Raw genomic sequence first — 20,123 nt, 5'->3', positions numbered from 1 at the left:
GTAATCTGTCAGGTGTGCCCAGGCACTCGGGAGGCCTCTCGGCAGTGGACTGAGAGCTTAGTGGATAGAAGACGCACATCGGGCACCCTGGCCAGCACGCAGATTTGCTCATCGAGGTCCCAGGGCAGGGCAGCGGCTCGGTCTTGAAAGTTCCCAAGTGGCTGGGGTTTGCAGCTGTTGGTAATGAAGTGCTTAGCCTTGGGTATCCAGTTTTGAAAGATTTGGAAGCTGACTTTGATCTTCAGCTTTTGGGAGTTGATTCATTCGACATTTACTGAGAGCTGTGCATTAAAGAACTGGACTCGCGCTTTGCTGGAGACAGGCAGGCCCTGGGGGCCCCGCCCTGGGAGCCCACAGCTGCATGGAAGCAGGCGGCAGTGCAGTGATCATGGTCTGAGCCCGTCTGATGGAGGCCTCTGGAGGAGGCAGCGTGCTCAGCGACAAGCTGGGGAGGAAGGGCTGTGGTTGGTCAGCACTGCTGCCTCGGGCCGTCGTGGGGGGCTGGGTGAGCACTGCGCGTGACCCCGACTGCAGGGCTTGACGTGTGTGCCGAGCGCCGTGGGGAGGCCTGTGCAGGACAAGACTGCACCAGTGTCTGAGGTGCCTTCCTCAAGGGGTCTGTTAGGTCAGCCTGTGCTGGTGCAGAAAAGCCAACCCCTATTGCAACAAGGTTCTGTCTCACGCAGACGAGTATTATTTCTTTTATTTTTTAGAGAGGGAGAGAGGGAGAAAGAGAGAGGTGAGAGAGATACATCGATTGGTTGCCTTCCATACGTGCCCTGATTGGGACCGAACTCATAACCTAGGTATGTGTCCTGACTGGGAATCAAACCCACGACCTTTTGGTGCACAGAACGACGCTCTAATGAACTGCGCCACACCGGCCAGGGCCACGCACATAAAGTCGGATGCATGTTGGGCAGTTTTCTAGGGCAGCTCACCTGAGATCATTGGGCAATCCAGGCCCTGCCCACCTTCTGTGCCACCTTCTCACCGCCTGGCCTCCAGGACGGCCGTGTGGTGGGCGGGAGGGCCCTTCCAAACCTTCCGGACTCCCCCACCCCCCCTCCGTTTCACTCTCAGGCCTGTCATGGTCCAGATCCTGGCCCCATCTTGCTTGGCCGCTCACAGGGAGGTCGCTGGTGTTGTGGTTTAAGAGCATGGCGTCTCTGGTTTCTAGCCGTGGAGTTGGGCAGTGGACTTGATCTCTGTCATTTCCTCACAGTAGCGTGGAGACAGTAGTAATGGTGCCCAAGCGGGGCAGGTGAGGTGAGGATGCCCGAGACGATGCCCACGAAGTGGCTGGCTCGGGCCTGTCGGAGCTCAGGCTCCACAGATGAGTAAATCTTGAATCAGTGCCGGCTGCTTGATCTGAGCGTGAGCAGCACTGAGCACGCGTCACAGCGGGGAAAGCAGCGCAGGGTGCGGCCAGGCTGATGGAGACTCCGTCGTCCACGTGCATACGGCAGGCAGGGCTGTGGACCTTCACACGGGTGCCAGGGTCTCAGCGACCGGGGGCTGCACTTCTGTCTGCTGTGTGCGTGCCCAGCGGGAGGGAGGGAGGCAGAGAGAAGGGGGCACCTGAGCCGCACAGCCGGCCTGGGCAGGGAATGTTCGCGCGAGTCCTCACAACGGTGAGGGGCCTCCGCCTAGGGAAGGCCGGGCGCTGGCCTGCAGGCCTGCAGCTGCTGAGCAGCACCGTTCAGCTTTCACCCGGGTCCGGCTGCCGGGCTGCCGCCGGCCCTGGGGCTCCCTCCGCTTCGTTCTGCTTTGTCCCGCCGCATTTCACGCTTTTCTTTCCCTCAGTCCGACTGCTGTTTGACGGACTGTTTTTCTGACACATGCTGTTTTGTGGTATTTCTGCCGAAACCAAGCTACCAAGGCCGTTGACGTGTTTTTGTTCCATTTGGAACTACAGGTGTGTGAAACTGCTGGACCTCCCTGCCAGCCTCCGGCCACAGAAGATGAAAAGCCTGCTGGGTCAGAATGTGTCCACCAAGAGCCCCTTCATCTACTCGCCCATCATCGCCCACAGCCGTGGGGAGGAGCGGAACAAGAAGATCGGTAGGATGTCCACGAGCCTCTCTGCGCCCGGCCGCACGCAGTGTGGTGCATTTCCCACGCCTTCCGCGCGTGCCCGCGTCTGCACGGAGCCGTCTCTCCTCCCCACTTATCCGTTCGCTGCCTCTGTCGGGCAGTTGCCATAGATCTAATCTCTCAAAATCTATTTCATGAAAGGTGATGTTTGTGGAAGTTGTAGAAACCAGAAAGAACTCTGTGCGCTGAGTCTTATGCAAACTAAGAAGGGAGAGAGTGGAGATGACAGTGATTTCCCAAGGCCTGACGTGACTTCTGAGTCGTCAAAGAGGAAGGTCGACTTCCGTCCACGGTGGTTGGGGGGGTGAGGACAAACGTGGGCCCTCGGCGCCTGGGGCTGTGCGGCTATAGAGTCAGCGCCCGGGGAGCCAGACTTGCCTCTCTATTTTTGCCTCTTCAATCTTAAGAAGTTGTTGAGGCTTCTCATGAAAATAATACTCTGTATGTAGCAGAGGGCTCAGCCATTACCCCGTGGTTCTCATAACCGCCTGAGGCTGCAGGTGTTCTGTTCCCCCTTTGCAGGTGGGAAGTTACGAGGGTGACTCTGCGTCACCCGCCCTGGGTCAGGAGCTAGTAGTGGCTGAGCTCAGGCTCCAGCCAGGCCAGTGACTCAGAGCCCAGGGGCTCTTCCTTTATCATCCGGCTCCCCTCACAGTGAGGGCACCCGCTCCCCGGGGCCGAGGGAATTCAGTGGACGAGGCAAGATTTCTTCTGAGATGTAATGAAAGTTTCAGCCCAAATGCATGTTATTTGTTGAGTACCCTTGGGTAGGAGCATGTAACTTATATTCTGTGGCTTCTGATATCTTTTTGGCAATATACTCATCAGCTAGGACTTGCCTAGAGGTCGAGGAATCACGCGCCTTTACCCCAAAATTCCAGTCTCCAAAATGAACCTTCGTGTATAATTGGGGGAGTTGCCGTCACCGCGGAGGGCATGGGGTATCAGGAAGCCCTGAGGGCAGCCTGTGAGACCGGCTCCCACCCCGAGTGGGGACGACTCCCCAGTCTTTCTGCCTGCACCTTGCTCACATCACCGTCGTCCAAGTTCAACTCTCTGCAGAGGTGACGGCAGCCCGCGTCCTGAGCCAGGGGCTCTATGTGATCAGTGATGGGACTCTCTGGTGCCACCAGGCTTGTGCTGAGGTCATCGCTGCCTCAGGGGCGGTGTGGGGGCCTGGACAGGCCATAGTTGTCAGACACACTAGGGCCACAACGTCCTGGCCCCACGGCTGTCACTTCCCACCTCGGACAAGTGGTCACGTCTCCCGGGGTGCAGCTGTACCGTCTAGATCGGGGACAAGAGAAGCTAGCTCAGAGGGGTCAAGTGAGAGGATCCTCCCGAAGTACCTGGCAGCCTTTTGGGTGAGGTGCCAAGTACAGTTTTGTGTGCTGTGCTGGGTGCTGGGCCGTGGCGAGAAATCAGGTGCTCCCTGCCTAGTAGGTGCCTGCGGTGTGGTCGGAAGAGACCAGCTTGTCTCCAAGAGCAACTGGAAGATGCTGTTAGCCCAGGGTGACCACAGGCAGAGCTGGGAGCAGCAGGGTGGGTTGGCCCGCTCCGGACGGTGACGACGGTCTTCGGCTGCCGTTCCCCCAGTTTCCGGGACCGAGCGTCCAGAAAGGGGCTCCCCCAGTGTTCGAGTGCTCTGACAGCTAGGGGCTGGCGAGCAGATTGTTCCCTCCTCGCAGACAAAGTTATGTAAGAAGCAACTTATCTTAGGTTTCCCTTTGGTGGACTAGGACCATGTACGTACATGTGATTCCCCTCAGAACACCACGAAAATGCTGTTTAAAAAATCCTCACTGAAGTCCGGCTGGTGTGGCTCAGTGGCTGAGCGTCAACCCTTGCACCAAGAAGTTGCTGGTTCGATTCCTGGTCAGGACATAGGCCCAGATTGTGGGCCCGATCCCCAGTGGGGGGCATGCAGGAGGTGGCCAATCATTGTTTCTATCTCTCTCTCCCTCTCACTTCTTCTCTCTCTAAAATCAATAAAGGAAAAAAATGTTTAAAAAAATCCTCACTGAAGGATATGTTCTTATTGATTTTAGAGAGAGGAAGGGGGCGGGGGCGAGAAGTATCGATTGGTTGCCTCCCGTACACTCCCTGATGGGGATTGAACCTACAACCTGGTATGTGCTCTGACTGGGGATCAAACCTGCAGCCTTTTGGTGTACAGGAGATGCTCCATCCAACTGGGTCACCTGGCCAGGGTGGAAACGCTTTTTTTAAATGATGATTTTGGACCATGACGGAGAAAACAGACAGTCCCTTAGCTAGCAGGCATAGCGATGTGTTAAAACGAGTGACATTCTCTTCCGCTGTGAGGAGGGCTGGGGTAGGCTCAGGGATGCCGGTGAACGGCGGACATGAGCACCGTGCTCGGGAGGGTGAATTCTGACAGCTTCCCCTTGAGGCTCTCGTAGCTGGAGGGCCTGGCAGGCTGGGCAAGGAGAGGCGGGGTGAGGAGGGAGGAGACCTGAGTTTTGGAGCCAGTAGGGTAAGCGCAGGGTGAGGAGAGCTCAGGTTTGGTCTCTGTGCAGCGTGCCTGGTGCCAGAGCGTGGAAAAGGCAGTGTCTTTATGAAGGGTCCGTGAAAGCCGAGGATTCTAATCACACTAGAAAAAGCCCTTTATCCAGCGTCTGCTCTAGATGCCTCTGAGTTCAGACCCCTGGGCTGGAATCCTGTTCACTGGGTCTGATTCCCAGGCATCTCTCTTCCCGTCAGCACCCTGAGTACCAGCCTGTAGCAGCAGGATGATGATACCTGTGCCGGCAGGTCCGTCTGAAGAGCACAGAGCTACCCTGGTGAAAGTGCCCCGCCCCACTCCTGCCCCGCGTTGGTTTAGCCTGAGTCGCCTGCTTTGCCTCATGGAATATCTCAGGGAGAGGAGGGGGCGATGGAGTGCTACTGTGTTTTCTTTTACTTTGTATCTAATTACTATACGTTTAGTGGCTTAGAACAAGACACATTAATTCTCTTGGTTTCTGTGGGTCAGGAGTCCAGCACAGGTTGGCTGAGTCCTCTGCTCAGTATCTCATGGCTGAGATCCAGGTGTCAGCCGGGACTGCGTTCCTGTCTAGGGGCTGGATTGGGGAAGGTTTGTTCCAAGCCCCCTCAGGTCATCCGTCGCTCGTTTCCTTGTGGTCAGAGCTGACACCCTGTCCTCTTGCTCGCTGTCAGCCAGGACCGCTCTCAGCTTCTCAAGGTCTCTCCTGGGTCTGCCATGTGGCCTCCTCCACAGGCCCCCTCCTGCTTTGATTCTTTTCTTTCAGGAGGGGTATGGTATAGTCCCATTAAGAATTCACCTTATTAGACCAGGCCCACCCAGGATACTCCCCTTTTGATGACCTCAAAGTTGACCAGTTGGAGACCTTAATCACCTCTACAGAATCCCTTTACCTTTGTTATGTAACAGAACCTCATCCTCATATTCACACTCAGGAAACAGGATCACACAGGCTACCTGCACCAGGGTTGGGGGTCTTGGGGGTCATCTCCGAATTTTGCCTTCCATGGGTGTTGAACTGTAGCCGGCCTGGGAGTGGTCAGGGAGGCGAAGCCACCATCTGACGGAGGGGAGAGGAGATCAGGTTATATGCCACTTAATACCGGCTGCACCAGCCTCTGGGCCCGTGAAGTTCTGTGTGACCTGTGGCTCCACACCATGCACAGCGCTGTCTGCACGGATCTCGGTTTGCGTAGCTGCATTTCACCCGATGTCATGAGTCGGCCCAGTGGAGACAGCGAGAAACCTCTGCCGTGTGGCGTCCGAGTGGCAGTGATGCTCTGCTCCGTTCCGAGAAGGCTGGGGACCAGCTCCGAGCTGTTTTCCTCGCGATGCCGTTAGTGCTACGGCTTCCCTGGAGCAGCACACTGCCAGAGAGCAACCTGAAACCACGTGAAACACACAAGATACCAGCTAACACAGGGGTTCTTGTGTGTGTGTGTACTTCCAGATTTCCAGTGGGTTCAAGGCGATGTGTGCGAAGTTCAGCTGATGGTATACAACCCCATGCCGTTTGAACTCCGAGTCGAGAACATGGTACGTATTACTAATCACTTGGCCCTTCGGGGCTAATGCCATTAAAAGATGTTTTCTACGCTGGCTCACGTGGCTCAGTGGATTGAGCGTCATGCCGTGGGCTGAGACGTCCCGGTTTGATTCCCGGTCAGGGCACGTGCCCGGGTTGCGGGCTTGATCCTCATTAGGGGGTGTGCAGGAGGCAGCCAATTGATGTATCTCTCTCATATCGATGTTTCTGTCTCTCTCTCTCTAAAAAAAAAAGCAATAAAAATATGTTAAAAAATATGTTTTTATGTAATACTTGAGGCACACATCCTATGATATGTCTGTGTTTGTGTTGTCAAGGATGACAAGCTTTTTGTGAGTGGAGAGCACATCTTATGATCCCGTGTCTCTAGTGCCTGGTGCTCAATCGGTGTTGAATCAGTGGGCAAAGACCCCTCTGATTTGGACACACACCGTGCCTAATTGATTGGATATGAGATTGGATATTGGATTTGAAATAGTCATCTTGAAGTTTACATGTGATTTTCACAGGTCACATGTTTGCATAGGAGGTATTTAGACAGTTGGAGTTTTCCGACTTGGGTTCAGGGGCAGACTCAGGTGCTTCATGCAGTTGTCTGCTGAGTGCCATGCCACATGTCAGGCCTTGAGCGAGGCCCCGGGGACCTGGTCCCTGCGGTGTGGGGGTGCACGAGGTGCCGCAGGACCCATGTCAGAGGCAGGGAGAGGTGGTGGACGGCTCAGCTGAGAGTGCCCAGATGAGTCAGAGTTCACAGGCAGGCTGGAGTTATTCACAGTGATGTTTAGGCCTTGAGCACGTGGTGCAGGTCCCTAAATCTGGTTGCGACCTTGGCAAGTCTGCTGCATATGAAGCTGACATGCTGAGGTTGTTCGGAGGATGGGCCTGGGAGGACGAGTACCACCTCCTCCCGCGGCACAGGAACATCTGGCCTCACGGGCTGGCTCCCCACCTGCCCTCCAGTGACTTTCTGCCTCGGTCTGAGCGGGGAGATGGTTGTTTAGAGACTTTCTCACGGTGGGTGAAGTATCATCTGCCTCCTGCTTTTTCGTATACAGTTTTGTCTTTGAAAAAGTAGCTCTCATTCATTGGGTTTCAAAAAAAATAAAATATGTGCTTTTTGTCAAAAATTAGGAAGACAAAGAATAAAATAAAAATCACCATTAGGAGATAGCCCTAAAATCATGGTCAGGTTTTAAAAAAATTACTCTAGGAAATATCTTAAACATATGACATGTTACAGGGAATAGTACACATTCAGATATCCACCATCCATATCTAGAAAATGTTAACAGTTGGCCATATTTGCGTTAGCTATTTAAAAAAGAAATAAAATGCCGCTATATTTTACCGAGAGACAATAGCCATCGAATTGGTTTCTGTTTCCACTCCTGCCATGACATCTGTTCTACACATGGTTAAAGCATTTCACTCATCTGTTCAAAACCTGGCAGAGGTGTGCTCATTGCCACTAGAGTGTCCCTTTCAGGTGCTTTCTGTAGGCAGAAGTAGGAAAATTGTGCATGTATGTACACGTAGACACGTACATCCATGTGTACGTACATGTATCTGCATATGTGTATATTGACTCACGCCCGTATGCACAGACACAAAATTTATAAATCCCGACTTCACAGTGATACCTCCAGTTCTGATCTGTCTCCCTAAGTTCTTTCTTGCCTTTTTTCATTCCATATTTGTGTCCTTTCTTCCAGTGTGAGAACTTGGGCTCACAGCATCAACACATTCTTGATAGATCATTATAGAAATTCCTTTGCTTTTTTTTTTCTTTAATGCTGACTTTGTCACTTTGCTAAATGCACTTGTTAGTTTACATTTCACTTAGATTCCACAGGGTTTTCTCTGGTCACAGTTTTTGTATGTGTCTGCGAATAATTGTCTGTATGCCTTTTATTTCTTTTTCTTGCATTATTGCACTCGGCAGCATGTTGGTTACAAGGTTGAGAAGTCCGGAGCTGACATCCTGCATTGTTTCCAGCCATGGGGCAGCTCCTTGAGTCCAGGGAATCTGTCTCGTTCACTGTCAAGGGTAGTGCCTGGTGCTTATCGAAATGAATCGATGATTCATGGATGCATCTGCGGGCTATTAATGGATGATATCTTTCCATAGTTCATGTTTCTTTTTTGTTTACATTCCCATTTGGTAAAACAAGAAAACCAAACAAATGCTGAAAAAATAGCAATTGGGGCTACTATCAAGATGGACTTGTACAAGCACCCTGGGTTTCCATTTCAAGGTTGTTGCATGGTAACCACACTTTTAGCCCATTGCCACAGTTCTCTGGAGTTTTATAGAAGCCATTTCAGCCTGGGCGTCCCGGAGCGGGACCTTAGTGTCTGTACCACAGCTACTTTGGAGTCGACCGTGAGGCTGCGGGTCCGGCTGTGCTCATTCCCGTCCTGTCCCTTGCTCCAGGGGCTCCTCACAAGTGGAGTGGAGTTCGAGTCTCTTCCTGCAGCACTTTCCCTCCCGGCCGAGTCTGGTCTTTACCCAGTGACGCTCGTTGGGGTCCCCCAGACGACAGGAACCATTACCGTGAACGGTAAGAGAAGCTTCTGGTTCTGCTCAGGTAGGACGGCCGAGCTGTGGTCCCGTCTCCCTGAGGCCTGCCACCGGTCAGCCAGCACTTTAGCCCCAACCGTTGGGTATCGTTTCGTTTTGTTACGTAGTGAATGTTGTCTATAATAATCCCCTCAAAATTTAAAAAGCCATTTTAAAGCTTCGTGTGAACAGTTTCAAGGGGGGTCTGTTTGGCATGGACAGCCTGCGGACAGACGGAGCTCTCCACACCCTGCAGCCTGCCCTGTCGGCGGCAGTGACGGCGGCGATGCCCGCCCTCCAGCCCTCGTCCCGCGAGGACCCTGAGTCATGTTCACTCGCACTGTGTCCTGGGAAGGAAGACTGGGTCTCACTGTCACTTTAGAGAGAAAACTTGGACAGCACATTAGTGATGGGGTGAGATAGGGTCATTAAGTTGTGTAGACACTTCCCGGTTACAGGACTCATACGCACCCTTTTGTGGGGACGCAGGCACCTGTGAGGTAGGAGTGTGGGTGCGTGGCCAGCTCTGCTCTCCATGAGAGGAAACTGAGGGTCTTGGGGGTTGCGTGTGTGGGCTGTAGGTGGGACAGGCCTGAATCTCAGCTCGGGGCTGCCTTCAGGCGCGGGCATGAGATGCCGTGCCCAGCAGGGTGAAGCTTCTCCCTTGTTCCCAGGTTACCATACCACCGTCTTCGGCGTCTTTAGCGACTGTTTGCTGGACAACCTCCCGGGAATAAAGACCAGTGGCTCCACGGTGGAAGTCATCCCCGCGCTGCCCAGGGTGCAGATCAGCACGTCCCTGCCCAGGTAGAGCACGCAGGGCGCAGAGCGAGGGTGGGCGTTCTGATGGCCAGCGTCGCCGAGGCAGATGGCTGAGCATCTCAGTGGCACCAAGAGTCTGACTTAATCTCTGACTTGATGACCAGCACATGGGGGGCTCTGTTCAGGGTGACAGGTAGGATGGGCTTTGTTACAGCAACTGGCCGAAGGGGACGCGTTTCTTACCGAGAGCAGAGCAAAGTGTGAAATTAGCCTCTGGAATCACAGTTTCTGTGAAATACAGTGAGGGTTTTAGGGAATTTAAGAAAAACTCTTACCTTCTAAAAAATGGCATTATAAAAATAAAAAAAAACAGCATTATAGGAAAGCATGAAAAGGAAGTGAGATAAATCCCAGGCGCTCGAAGCCAGTTACTCTTAATGCCTGTAGGTATTGACTTCCCTTCTAGTGCATATTCTTTGTTTTTGTTTTGTTTTGACTATAAGGTTAGGCAGAAGTAGGTTAAATTACCAGCATTGTTACCTAAAAGATAAATCCATAAGTGAGGATATGAGATAACAACAGTAATAATGCTAAGAAGAAGACATAATACAAGTAAATAATGCAAGAATTAGTAAGTAATAATATAAGAATAAAGTTTGCGTTTCATGTGCTCACAACTGCAAACATACTTTTGTCAACCCCTGTCTATGTTAGAATAGTTGAGATCATACTACATTACATGTAGTGCTGTCGGTTGCTTTTGCGTAACCGTACAACATAAGCTGCATTTTCCTATTTTGGTGGCTTCATAAGCACATTGTGAAAAGTATCTCAGAATCACATCACCGTTCGCTTCCTTGCTCTTGGAAATTGGGAGTGTCTCAGTTTTTGCTCTTATGGAGAATGCTTTAATGTTTTTCCTTTTGGCTGATTTTACAAAATGTATCTTGGTGTTTTCTGAAATGTCTTTTTTTTTTTTTAATCCTCACCCTAGGATATTTTTCCTTTTATCTTCAAACAGAGTGGGAGGGAGAGAGAAACATCGATGTGAGAGGGACACATCAACTGGCTGCCTCCGCACGACCTGACCAGGGCCGGGTGAGGATAAAAAAAAAAAAAGCTCCTTCACGTACGTATCATGGGCACCGTGCTAGACGCTGGGGCTCCAGGAGCGAACACACCAGCCCTGGTCCCTGCCCAGGCTGTTAGAGTGCGGGGGGTGGGCTGGGGGATTGACAGGGAGCCAGCAGTCGTCCACTGTTGTCAGGACTCTGCTGGGGCTGGGGTAGCTGAGTCCTTCTAGGGGCGACGCGAGTGCGAGGTGAGGGAGGAGGAATTAGCCGGGTACAGTGGAGCCAAAGGGAGCAGCCCTGAGAAACCCCAGAGGCAGGAGGAAGCATCCTGGGATTGAAATGAAATGCAGAAAACATGAACTCAGAAATGAACTAGATCCTAGAACTAAGAGCAAAAAGGATAACGCGTTTAGAAGACAATTTTTGTGATCTTGGACTAGGCAGAGAGTTACTTGATTGACATCAAAAGCAAACAGTCTGTCTGAGCCTGGAACCAGAGCTGGGCCGGGCACCACTGGCTTCGTCAGCCTGACTTGTAAACGTCTGCCTGTCCTGCACACGGCAGAGGTGGGGGGCCAGCACTGTCTGGCACATTCCTGCTGTCCCTGGACCAGAAGGCGGGATGCGAGGCTCCCGGTGGCGCCTGTAAACAGCGCTCGGGCCTGCCGGTCCTCTGCGGCGGCTCCCTCCTGTTCCTGGTCGCCGGCACTGATGCCCCGCCCAGAGCCAAGGCTCCCGGCCCTGCGTCTGAGATGTGAAGTGTGGTGCGTGGAGCAGTGTGAAATGCCATTGGCTTCCTCGTCTGCTTTCTCTTAAACGTGTCTTGTTGTTATTGCTGTCATTTTAGATCTGCTCACTCCTTGCAACCGTCCTCTGGTGACGAAGTATCCACAAGCGTGTCGGTCCAGCTTTACAACGGAGAGACTCAGCCACTGGTCATCCAGTTGGAAAATATTGGAACGGAGCCCTTGGAGAAACTGGAAGTCACCTCAAAGATTCTCACCACCAAAGGTGGGCACTGTGAGCAGGGTTGACCTTCGCAATGCTTACCTTATGTGCAGTGTGGGGGCCGGGGTGCTGACTGCACAGCCTGTGTGATTTGCGCACCCTGAGTGAGCGCCTCCTAGGACAACGCTGAAGCACACGGAGGGCGGAGCTCGTCCAGCTCCAGCCCTCGTGCTGTGGCTGCGGTGGCCTCGTCCGGTTCAGCACTTGGCACAGTTCTAGGGTCAAGCTGGAGAAGTTTACAGAACAGGCTCTTCTACGACCAACGGAATGCCTTTTAACCCAACTGGGAGACCAGCACCTTCAGCTCGTCAGGCGCACGGGCGGGAAGTAACTAGGCAGACAGGGAGGGCAGCCGTCGGCCGGCCCTGCCGCCGGGGAACGTGCACGTGGTAGTAAGTGGCAGGGCTGGCATGCCACTCGGGGTGAGTGACCCCGAAGCTTGTGCGCTTGACAACTGCACCTTAGTCCCACCATGTCCTTCAAGGTTCTCTGTCTCGTCACCTGAGTGACGGGCCCTGTGCACACGCTGCACTCTGGCTGCAGTCCCGCGCAGGGCGGCGGTTCCCGCGTGTGGCGGGAGGCAGGGCTCGTAGTGGGAAGAGCGGGAGGCCTGCGGGTCCAGCCTGACTCTGGCTTCTCGTACTCACTAGCTGTTTGACTTTGGTAAGTTGTTTGAACTCACTGAGCTTTGGTTGCCTCTTCTACTCATGGGATAATATAGTCACGTGTGCGATGACAGGAGCCTGTCGTGGCTGGTTATGCCAATGAGTGTATTTGTGTTCAATCCTCACCTGAGGATGTCTTTCCATTGAATTTCAGAGTGGAAGGGAGGGAAGGAGGTGGGGGGCGGGGCCGGGGGGAGAGAGAGAGAGAGAGAGAGAGAGAGAGAGATCATTGTGAGAGACACATTGATTGGTTGCCTCCCACAGGACCCTGATTGGGTCTGTGGATCAAAACTGCAACTCAGGCTGTGCCCTTCCCCAAACTGCCTTTGACCGGAATCAAACCCGAGACCCTTCGGTCTGTGGGCTGATGCTCTAACCACTGAGCAAACCCGGCCAGGACCCAGTGAAGGTTTTTAAGCGAGGACTCTAGGAGAGGACTGCCCTGTGTTCTCGGCCTGCCCTCTCCTCCCTCCAGGGCCACGCTGCCTGGTTAGCACAGCGAGGGGGAGGCGAGGCAGCACTCACCTGAGTCATCTGCAGGAGCTTTTCGTGAGCCAGGCATTTGACCACCTGGTTGTGTGGCTGCAGCAGAGTTAACCCCTTGCTTTAGAGCGGTTTCTCCAGCCGGCAGAGTCGAGTCTGGGACACAACAACCACACACAGGCCCCAGGCGGTTGCTGTCCTTGTCATCAGCTCATATTATTGCCTTTCCCTGATGCAGGGCACCATGGGCAGCAGCTGCATTGCCTCAGAACCCCACTTGCTCTCAGGGGGCGCCTGTCCTCAGCAGGCTCCGCATCACAGCCCCATGCACGGGGCGTCTCTCCAGTACCCGGAGGGGTGGCCTGAGACACAGAGTGAGCTGTTAGCACGAGGGTGTGTGTGTATGAACGTGTGATATGTGTCTTCCCTGTAGAAAATTCAGAAAAGAGAAAGCCATGCGGAGTTGCCCACGACCGCTCTGCTCGGACAGCCAGCACGAGCGTGTGGGCACGGTGCCCTCTCTCTCCCTGCGCACGTTTCTGCGCGGTTGGAGTTGCGTTGTGCCTTCCCTTCGGGGTTCCGCTTTCCACAGGTGGCTTTTTTCCTCCCTCTGAATCTTGGAGTATGTGTCTGCTCTGCCTCAGATGCTTGCTGAGCGCTTTCTGGCTGCAGGGCTGCTAGGCATTGAGCGCTGGTGAGCCACGGGGCTGTGCCCTTCCCCACACTGCTTGGGCCCAGACACCCTGAAAGAATCGTTTCTCCTCATGCTGCGTGGTGCAAGGTGCTGTGGGTACCCCGCCAGGATGAGGGAATTGGGGAGCATCGGAGCAGTAGCTAACACTGGTGGGGTGCTTATTCTAAGTACTTTACTTTCTTCTTTTTTCTTTTTTTATCCTCACCCAGGGACATTTTTCCATTTTTTGTTCAGATAGAGTGGGAAGGAGAGAGAGGAAGAGAGAGAGAGAGAGAAAGAGAGAGAGAGAGAGAAACATCGATGTGAAAGGGACACATCGAGTGGCTGCCACCCAAAGGGCCCAACCAGGGCCAGGGACAAACTGCAACCGAGGTACGTGCCCTTAGCGGGAACCGAATCCGGGTCTCTCTGGACCGCAGGCCAACGCTCTAACCGCTGAGCCAAACCGGCCAGGGCTCTAAGTACTGTACTTTCATTAACTCACTCATTCGTCACAACAGCCCATTTTATAGGCGAGTAAACTGAGGCATGTGTGTATCCTTCCCCAAGGATACCAAACGAGAGCCACAGTTTGACCGCGGCAGTTTTGTCCTAGAGCCGGTGTCTGCGCAGCACGCACCCTGTCCCCCAGGTGGTAGTGAGCTGCAAAGGCGCAGGAGGTGATGTTCTCATGCAGGTGTTCGCCGCAGGGCCCAGAGGAGGTGTAGTGAGCTGCAAAGGCGCAGGAGTTGATGTTCTCATGGAGGTGTTCGCCGCAGGGCCCAGAGGAGGTGTAGTGAGCTGCAAAGGCGCAGGAGGTGATGTTCTCATGGAGGTGTTCGCCGCAGGGCCCAGAGGAGGTGTAGTGAGCTGCAAAGGCGCAGGAGTTGATGTTCTCATGGAGGTGTTCGCCGCAGGGCCCAGAGGAGGTGTAGTGAGCTGCAAAGGCGCAGGAGGTGATGTTCTCATGCAGGTGTTCGCCGCAGGGCCCAGAGGAGGTGTAGTGAGCTGCAAAGGTGCAGGAGGTGATGTTCTCATGGAGGTGTTCGCCGCAGGGCCCAGAGGAGGTGTAGTGAGCTGCAAAGGCGCAGGAGGTGATGTTCTCATGCAGGTGTTCGCCGCAGGGCCCAGAGGAGGTGTAGTGAGCTGCAAAGGCGCAGGAGGTGATGTTCTCATGCAGGTGTTCGCCGCAGGGCCCAGAGGAGGTGTAGTGAGCTGCAAAGGCGCAGGAGGTGATGTTCTCATGGAGGTGTTCGCCGCAGGGCCCAGAGGAGGTGTAGTGAGCTGCAAAGGCGCAGGAGGTGATGTTCTCATGGAGGTGTTCGCCGCAGGGCCCAGAGGAGCAGGGTGGGAAGGGAACGGCATGCAGGGAAGGGTGCCCTGGAGTTGGGCTGAAGGACGAGTTGGAATTCACTCTGCAAAGAAGTGGGCCAGGCATCCTCCAGCATGTGCAGATGGGTAACTGGGTTGCAGGGGTGCCGGGTGGGCGGGGAGCAGAGGTGGGCAGGGGTGTGAGCAGACTGCCCCTCCCAAGGCATTTCCATATGCTGGGCCCACGCATGCGGGGCCAGTGGCTGCCCCTGTGAGCTCCGGGCTCCTGCCCGCTGTTGTAAACGATCTGAGTGAGTGGCCGGCTTCCGGTGCCTGTTTCCGAAATGGCCTGTGGCATCTTGGGGAGGGGAGGCCTTTGTGGACCTCAGTGCCTTCGCCCGTGCTGGTTTCCACAGAAGGGTGGCAGCACTGCCTGCGCGGGTAGGCGTCCGAGGAGGCCGTGTGCACCTGGGACCTGGGCTCTGGTCCTGCACTCCCAGCAAGCAGAGCCCAGGTGCTTTCTGCTGAACGTGGGTCCGTTTCTTTTGATGCAACGTCGTGGAGAATGTTGGTTGTGGAGAAATTCAGTCGAACTCCGACTTTGTAAGAGCACAGAGGGTGTTGATTCCGTCAGTGAGAGGAAGCCACTCTGGTCGCACCAGAGACTTGGCTCCAAGCTGGTGCCTCGCTCAGGCACACGGGTGACAGCCTCCCAACACCCCGGATTCTGGGCTTTTCTGGGTATTTGATCTGTCCATTTGAAACGGTTTGTGTTTTTCTTGGCTTTTTGAACATGCATCAGAATTTTCCAGGGGCAGTTACGTCCTCGTCATCACACTGTCATTGTCCTTGTAGAGAAATTGTTCGGCGACTTCTTGAGCTGGAAACTGGAAGAAGTCCTCGCTCAGCTTCCCCTGCAGCCTGGCAAGGTGGCCACGCTCACCGTGGACATCAGAGTGAAGCTGGATTTCTCCTGCCAGGGGAGTCTCCTCCCCGACCTCGGCGACGGTGAGCGCTCCGTTTCCATTAGCACTCTGCCCCCTGCGCGGCCGCTCTCCCTCCCTCTGCCTGCTCGTCACTCCTTAGCTGCTCGGGACCCCTGGGCCTGGGTTCCGGGGAGTTACCGTGCATATCTGAGAGGAGTAAAGTGCTTCTTGGTAAGATGAGTTTTCCATTCACACCCTGTACCGCTTTGTGGTCTTTGCCAGGAGGTGACCTTAAATTGGTGGAATGAGGGAGTGACTGCATTTTTTCGAGTATACCTGCTGTGATCTAATTAGTAGTGATGATAAACTTCTCCTTCAGAGTAGGAGTCTGGAGAAAATGGGAATTTGTACTTAGGAATAGCTGATCATGAATAAGATTTCATGGATTAATTACGTCAAATTATGAAGTGTGCGTTCAGGACATTCATCTGGAGGCGTTGTGGGGTGCATCAGTTAGCTCAGGTGGCCGTATCAAAAGGCCACGGGCAGTTGGGCTTTACAACAGAAATTTACTTCTCCAGTCCTGGAGGCTGGATATCTGGGAGCAGGGCCAGCGTGGCTCGGTCCTAGCACGCAGGTGCCTGCCTGACCTCACTGTGTCCTCACATGGCAGAGAGCGAGGTCTGGTGTCTCTCACAAGGACATCAGCCGTGTGGGATTAGGATGCTCATCCTCATGACCCCACTTAACCTTTCTAACCTCCTCACAGGCCCCATCTCCACATACTGCTCAGTGGGGGTTAGGGCTTCAACACATGCATTTTGGGGTCACATTAAGTCAAAGGGTATTTTGGGAGATAGTCAGCGATTCTGTTCCCAGAACGTACTGTGTACTTTTCGCTGAGTGGCTGACATTTCTGTGCCACAGTGTCCTGATTCACGACAGACTGTCCTTCTCAGGGTGGCTGTGAGGGTCTGCGCGCACCTGAGCATGGGAAAGGCTCACCGAGTGTGAGTTATGTCCTGTCACTTTCCCATAGGTGCTGTTGACATCTCCATTTGACAAATGAGGACAGTGAGGCCCAGAGAGGGTGAATGATTTTTCCAAGGTCACACAGCTAGGAAGTGGCAGAGCTGGGCTATGGACCCAGGCAGCCTTATTCTAGAGTCTGTCCCCACAATCATTCTAAGGCCCAGAGGGTCAGCCAGAAAAATAAAAATGTGACTAGAACACTTGAGATTCAGGGACATGACGAAGGGCAGCTCACGTCATCTGGTCAGGTCCTGTAGGGACTCCCGGAGTTGATGGGTGACTAGGGTCCGAGCCAGGACGTTTCCCAGTTGAAGAAAAAGTGTGAGCAGCAGGACAGAGCCTGACGGTCAGTAAGAATTGGTTTTTACCTTCAGAGACTAGACGTCTGTCTGTCTCTCTCTCGGAACTGAACTCGGCCTCCCGCAGCCTTCCCTGCGTGCTTAGAAAGTGATGCTGTCGAGCTGAACTTGAGAGACTAGGTTAGTTACGGATTTTGTTTTCTATGGTAGCAATTGTGGTCTGGGCCCTTCCCCTCTCCGAGGGGTGTCCAGCCCTCCTGGCCACCGTGTCCCAGGAGCACACCCAGCCCAGCCTGCCCAAGGGCCTTTGCACTTACATTTCTCGTACTTGGGTTGCTACCCCTCACAATTCTGCAGGACTCACACCTGATTATTCAGGTCTCCATTCAGCTGTCTCCCAAGCGGAGGGCCCTCCTCCCTGTGCCACAGGCATTTCTCACTCCGCTGTACTTGCTCTCTGGAAGTATCTCGTTGGTTGTTTTCCTGTCTGCCTGCCCCATCCCATAGATGATAAGTTTCAGGGGAACAAGGACCCATCTGTCCTACTCTGTCCTGTATTCGCACTATCTAGACCACTCAGTGGCAGAGGCTCCTTCGTGGCCCTTGGAACAGGGAAGTGACCCATGTGTGGGCCTCCACCTGACAGGTTCAGAAACCTCCCACCATGCACCCAGCCTGTTTTTCAGGCGTGGACTCCATTAACCACGGTAACTGATCGGATGCCACTTTGTAACCTTATAGCACTAAACATAACTGTCATGCACATCAGGACACTGGGTCCCGTGTGGGCTGCAGACGGACGGAGGACGATTAGTATTGACTGGGCGCTGTCAGGCACTGCCTGGAGGGTCTGGGCCAGCCACTTTATTTGCATTATTTCTGTTTAGTCTTCCCAACAACGCTGTAAAGTAGATCATGTTATAAAACAGTCCCCGGTTTGTGAAGACAGGTGGAAGGACCGTTTGGATGAGAGAGGATTGATGAATGATGCAATCTCACCTGGGTGAGAAAGACCTTGGCACCTCGGCGTTGCGAACGGGACGAGAGAGAAGTGGGTTCCTCAGCATCATCCGCACACTGAGGTGCTTGTTCACAGGCTCTCCTTCCTGAGCGAGATGGGGGCGGGGTCCCTGGCCTGGGCGGCCGCCTTCGGGGAGGGGTGACTTCGGTGGTCACACTCTTCTCTTCCCTCTCCAGTGCACCTGATCTGGGATTTCTTTTGGCTCCAACCGTGTGCTGGAAACTTCTCCCCAGTAAGTTTGGCTAACCACGTATTTATTTTTCTGGCCACAGCCATCCACCCCGACGTGCAGGAGAGAGACTGGGGTTTGTTCTGGATGTTTCTCTGTCTGCCCAGGTTCCACCGTGTGTCCTGCCTGCTGTTTCTCTGCGTGTCTCTCGCTGACCCCTGTCACTGGTCTCGAATCCTTCTTCCAGTATGTGTTTGATTTTTCCTCAAAGACAAGTGTGCATCTCACTTTGGCATATAAGGGCCCCTGTGATGTGCCCCTCTTCGTTCTTGCTTCTGGAACCTTCCATTTCTTTCCCCAGCGGTCCTGACGTGCTGGTCTGAGGGCTCTGCGGGTGCCTGTGTGCATGTGTGGGCTGTCCTCTCCCCCGGACGCCCTGCACCTTCACCCGCTGACCCCTCTCGGTCACTGTGTCCTGTGAGCCCTTAGGCCCCTCTCCACGAGTGCTCCCCGGCCGTGTTCCCTGCACCTGTGAGTGCCACGGGTCTTCCTGCAGCTGCGCGCCACTTCTCCCCGTTCCCGATGTGAGGCAGGGTCAGGCCTCCTACTGCCCCACAGCCACTGTGCTGCTTTTTTTTTATTTTATCCTCACCCAAGGACATTTTTCCATTTTTTGTTCAGATAGAGCGGGAGGGAGAGAGAAGAGAGAGAGAGAGAAACATCGACGTGAAAGGGACACATCGAGTGGCTGCCACCCGCACGACCGACCAGGGCCGGGGACAAACTGCAACCGAGGTACGCGCCCTTAGTGGGAACCGAACCCGGGTCTCTCCGGACCACAGGCCGACGCTCTAACCGCTGAGCCAAACCGGCCAGGGCCCACTGTGCTTCTTAACAGACTGCGGGCGGACTCTCCACCAGCAGACGGGTCGAGTACAGCTCGCTTTGTGGGGGAGCACCCACAGCATCTCCCAGGTGTGCTGGTCCCAGCGCAGGGCCTGGCTCAGGCAGAGCCCAGTGCGGGTTTACTGAGTGAGGGTGGAACGCACGTCGTGAAGCCGAACTGAGTGGTCCAGACCCTGAGTTGGGGGATGGTAGCGCTGTCTGGGCTGATGGCCAGGGACAGGTTTCTGGGTGCTGGGCCCTTTAGCAGGGCCTGACTGAAGGGTGAGCTCGACCCCCGTGGGTGGAGAGAGGGGTGGCATGAATCGGGAGAAAGAGGGTCTGGGGAGGACGGCAGGTCCACGCTGTCGGAGGCTTGCACCTCCAGAGGGGCCATTGGTGTCTCCCAGGAAGCTCTGGAGAGCCCTGAGGGTGCGTGGGAAGGTGGGTGGGCAGAGGGAGAGTCACCTGGATGTGGTAGGTGACAGGTGCAGTACTTCCAGCGGGAGGCGTGAAAGCCACAGGGCCACGGGGCCACAGGGGCCTCGGGCAGGAGCCCGGCCGGTGGGCTGCAGGCTGTGCTGGAGGACTCGGTGTGTGCGCAGCGCCGTTCAGCAGCTGCCCGTCAAGGGCTGAGAGCCTGCTGGATCTGTTCTGCCCGTGGAACGCGCTCTCCCTATTGCTCTGCCCCCTCATTAAGCAGGAGACAGATGCTGCGGGGAGCTGGGCTCCGTCAGCGCTCTGTCCAGAGCTGGGGCCTTGTGTGGAAACAGACTGTGTTTACTTTTGCTTTTCATTGTCTTTTCCGTTCTCACAATTTAATGATAACGGATGCTCCAGCTTCTCATTGTGCCAGGAATTGATTGGGGGAGCTGCCACTGCGGGCCACACCACGTTCCCTTTCATACGTGTCCCTTTCCTGTTTGTTCTCGGAAACGGTCTCTGTCCCGGTCTGCTGCTCTTCTGGAAAAGAAATACTCATTTTTGGAAATCTTAGTCTTTAAAAAATAAGAGCCATGACTCACCGTGAATTACAGAGGTGGTTGGAACCTTCATGCCATGCCATTTGTTTTTCTCTTTACAGCTCCTAGATGCCTGCGGCGTTCACAA

General features: G+C 54.3%; 1 protein-coding gene across 3 annotated transcripts in view; it reads left to right on the top strand.

The window, feature by feature from the left end:
* The window catches only part of TRAPPC9 (trafficking protein particle complex 9), a 269,592-nt gene that overhangs the window by 63,935 nt on the left and 185,534 nt on the right, over positions 1 to 20,123 (top strand). For all 3 annotated transcript variants that reach the window (XM_036263854.1, XM_036263852.1, XM_036263853.1), the window contains 6 exons: positions 1,919 to 2,064; positions 6,054 to 6,139; positions 8,584 to 8,710; positions 9,384 to 9,516; positions 11,392 to 11,555; positions 15,540 to 15,692. In XM_036263854.1, coding sequence (XP_036119747.1) covers positions 1,919 to 2,064; positions 6,054 to 6,139; positions 8,584 to 8,710; positions 9,384 to 9,516; positions 11,392 to 11,555; positions 15,540 to 15,692 — 809 coding nt within the window. The remainder of the gene's footprint in view (positions 1 to 1,918; positions 2,065 to 6,053; positions 6,140 to 8,583; positions 8,711 to 9,383; positions 9,517 to 11,391; positions 11,556 to 15,539; positions 15,693 to 20,123) is intronic.

Source organism: Molossus molossus, unplaced genomic scaffold, assembly GCF_014108415.1.
Source record: "Molossus molossus isolate mMolMol1 unplaced genomic scaffold, mMolMol1.p scaffold_m16_p_16, whole genome shotgun sequence".
NCBI lineage: Eukaryota > Metazoa > Chordata > Mammalia > Chiroptera > Molossidae > Molossus > Molossus molossus.
This window is presented reverse-complemented; position numbering and strand designations above follow the sequence as displayed.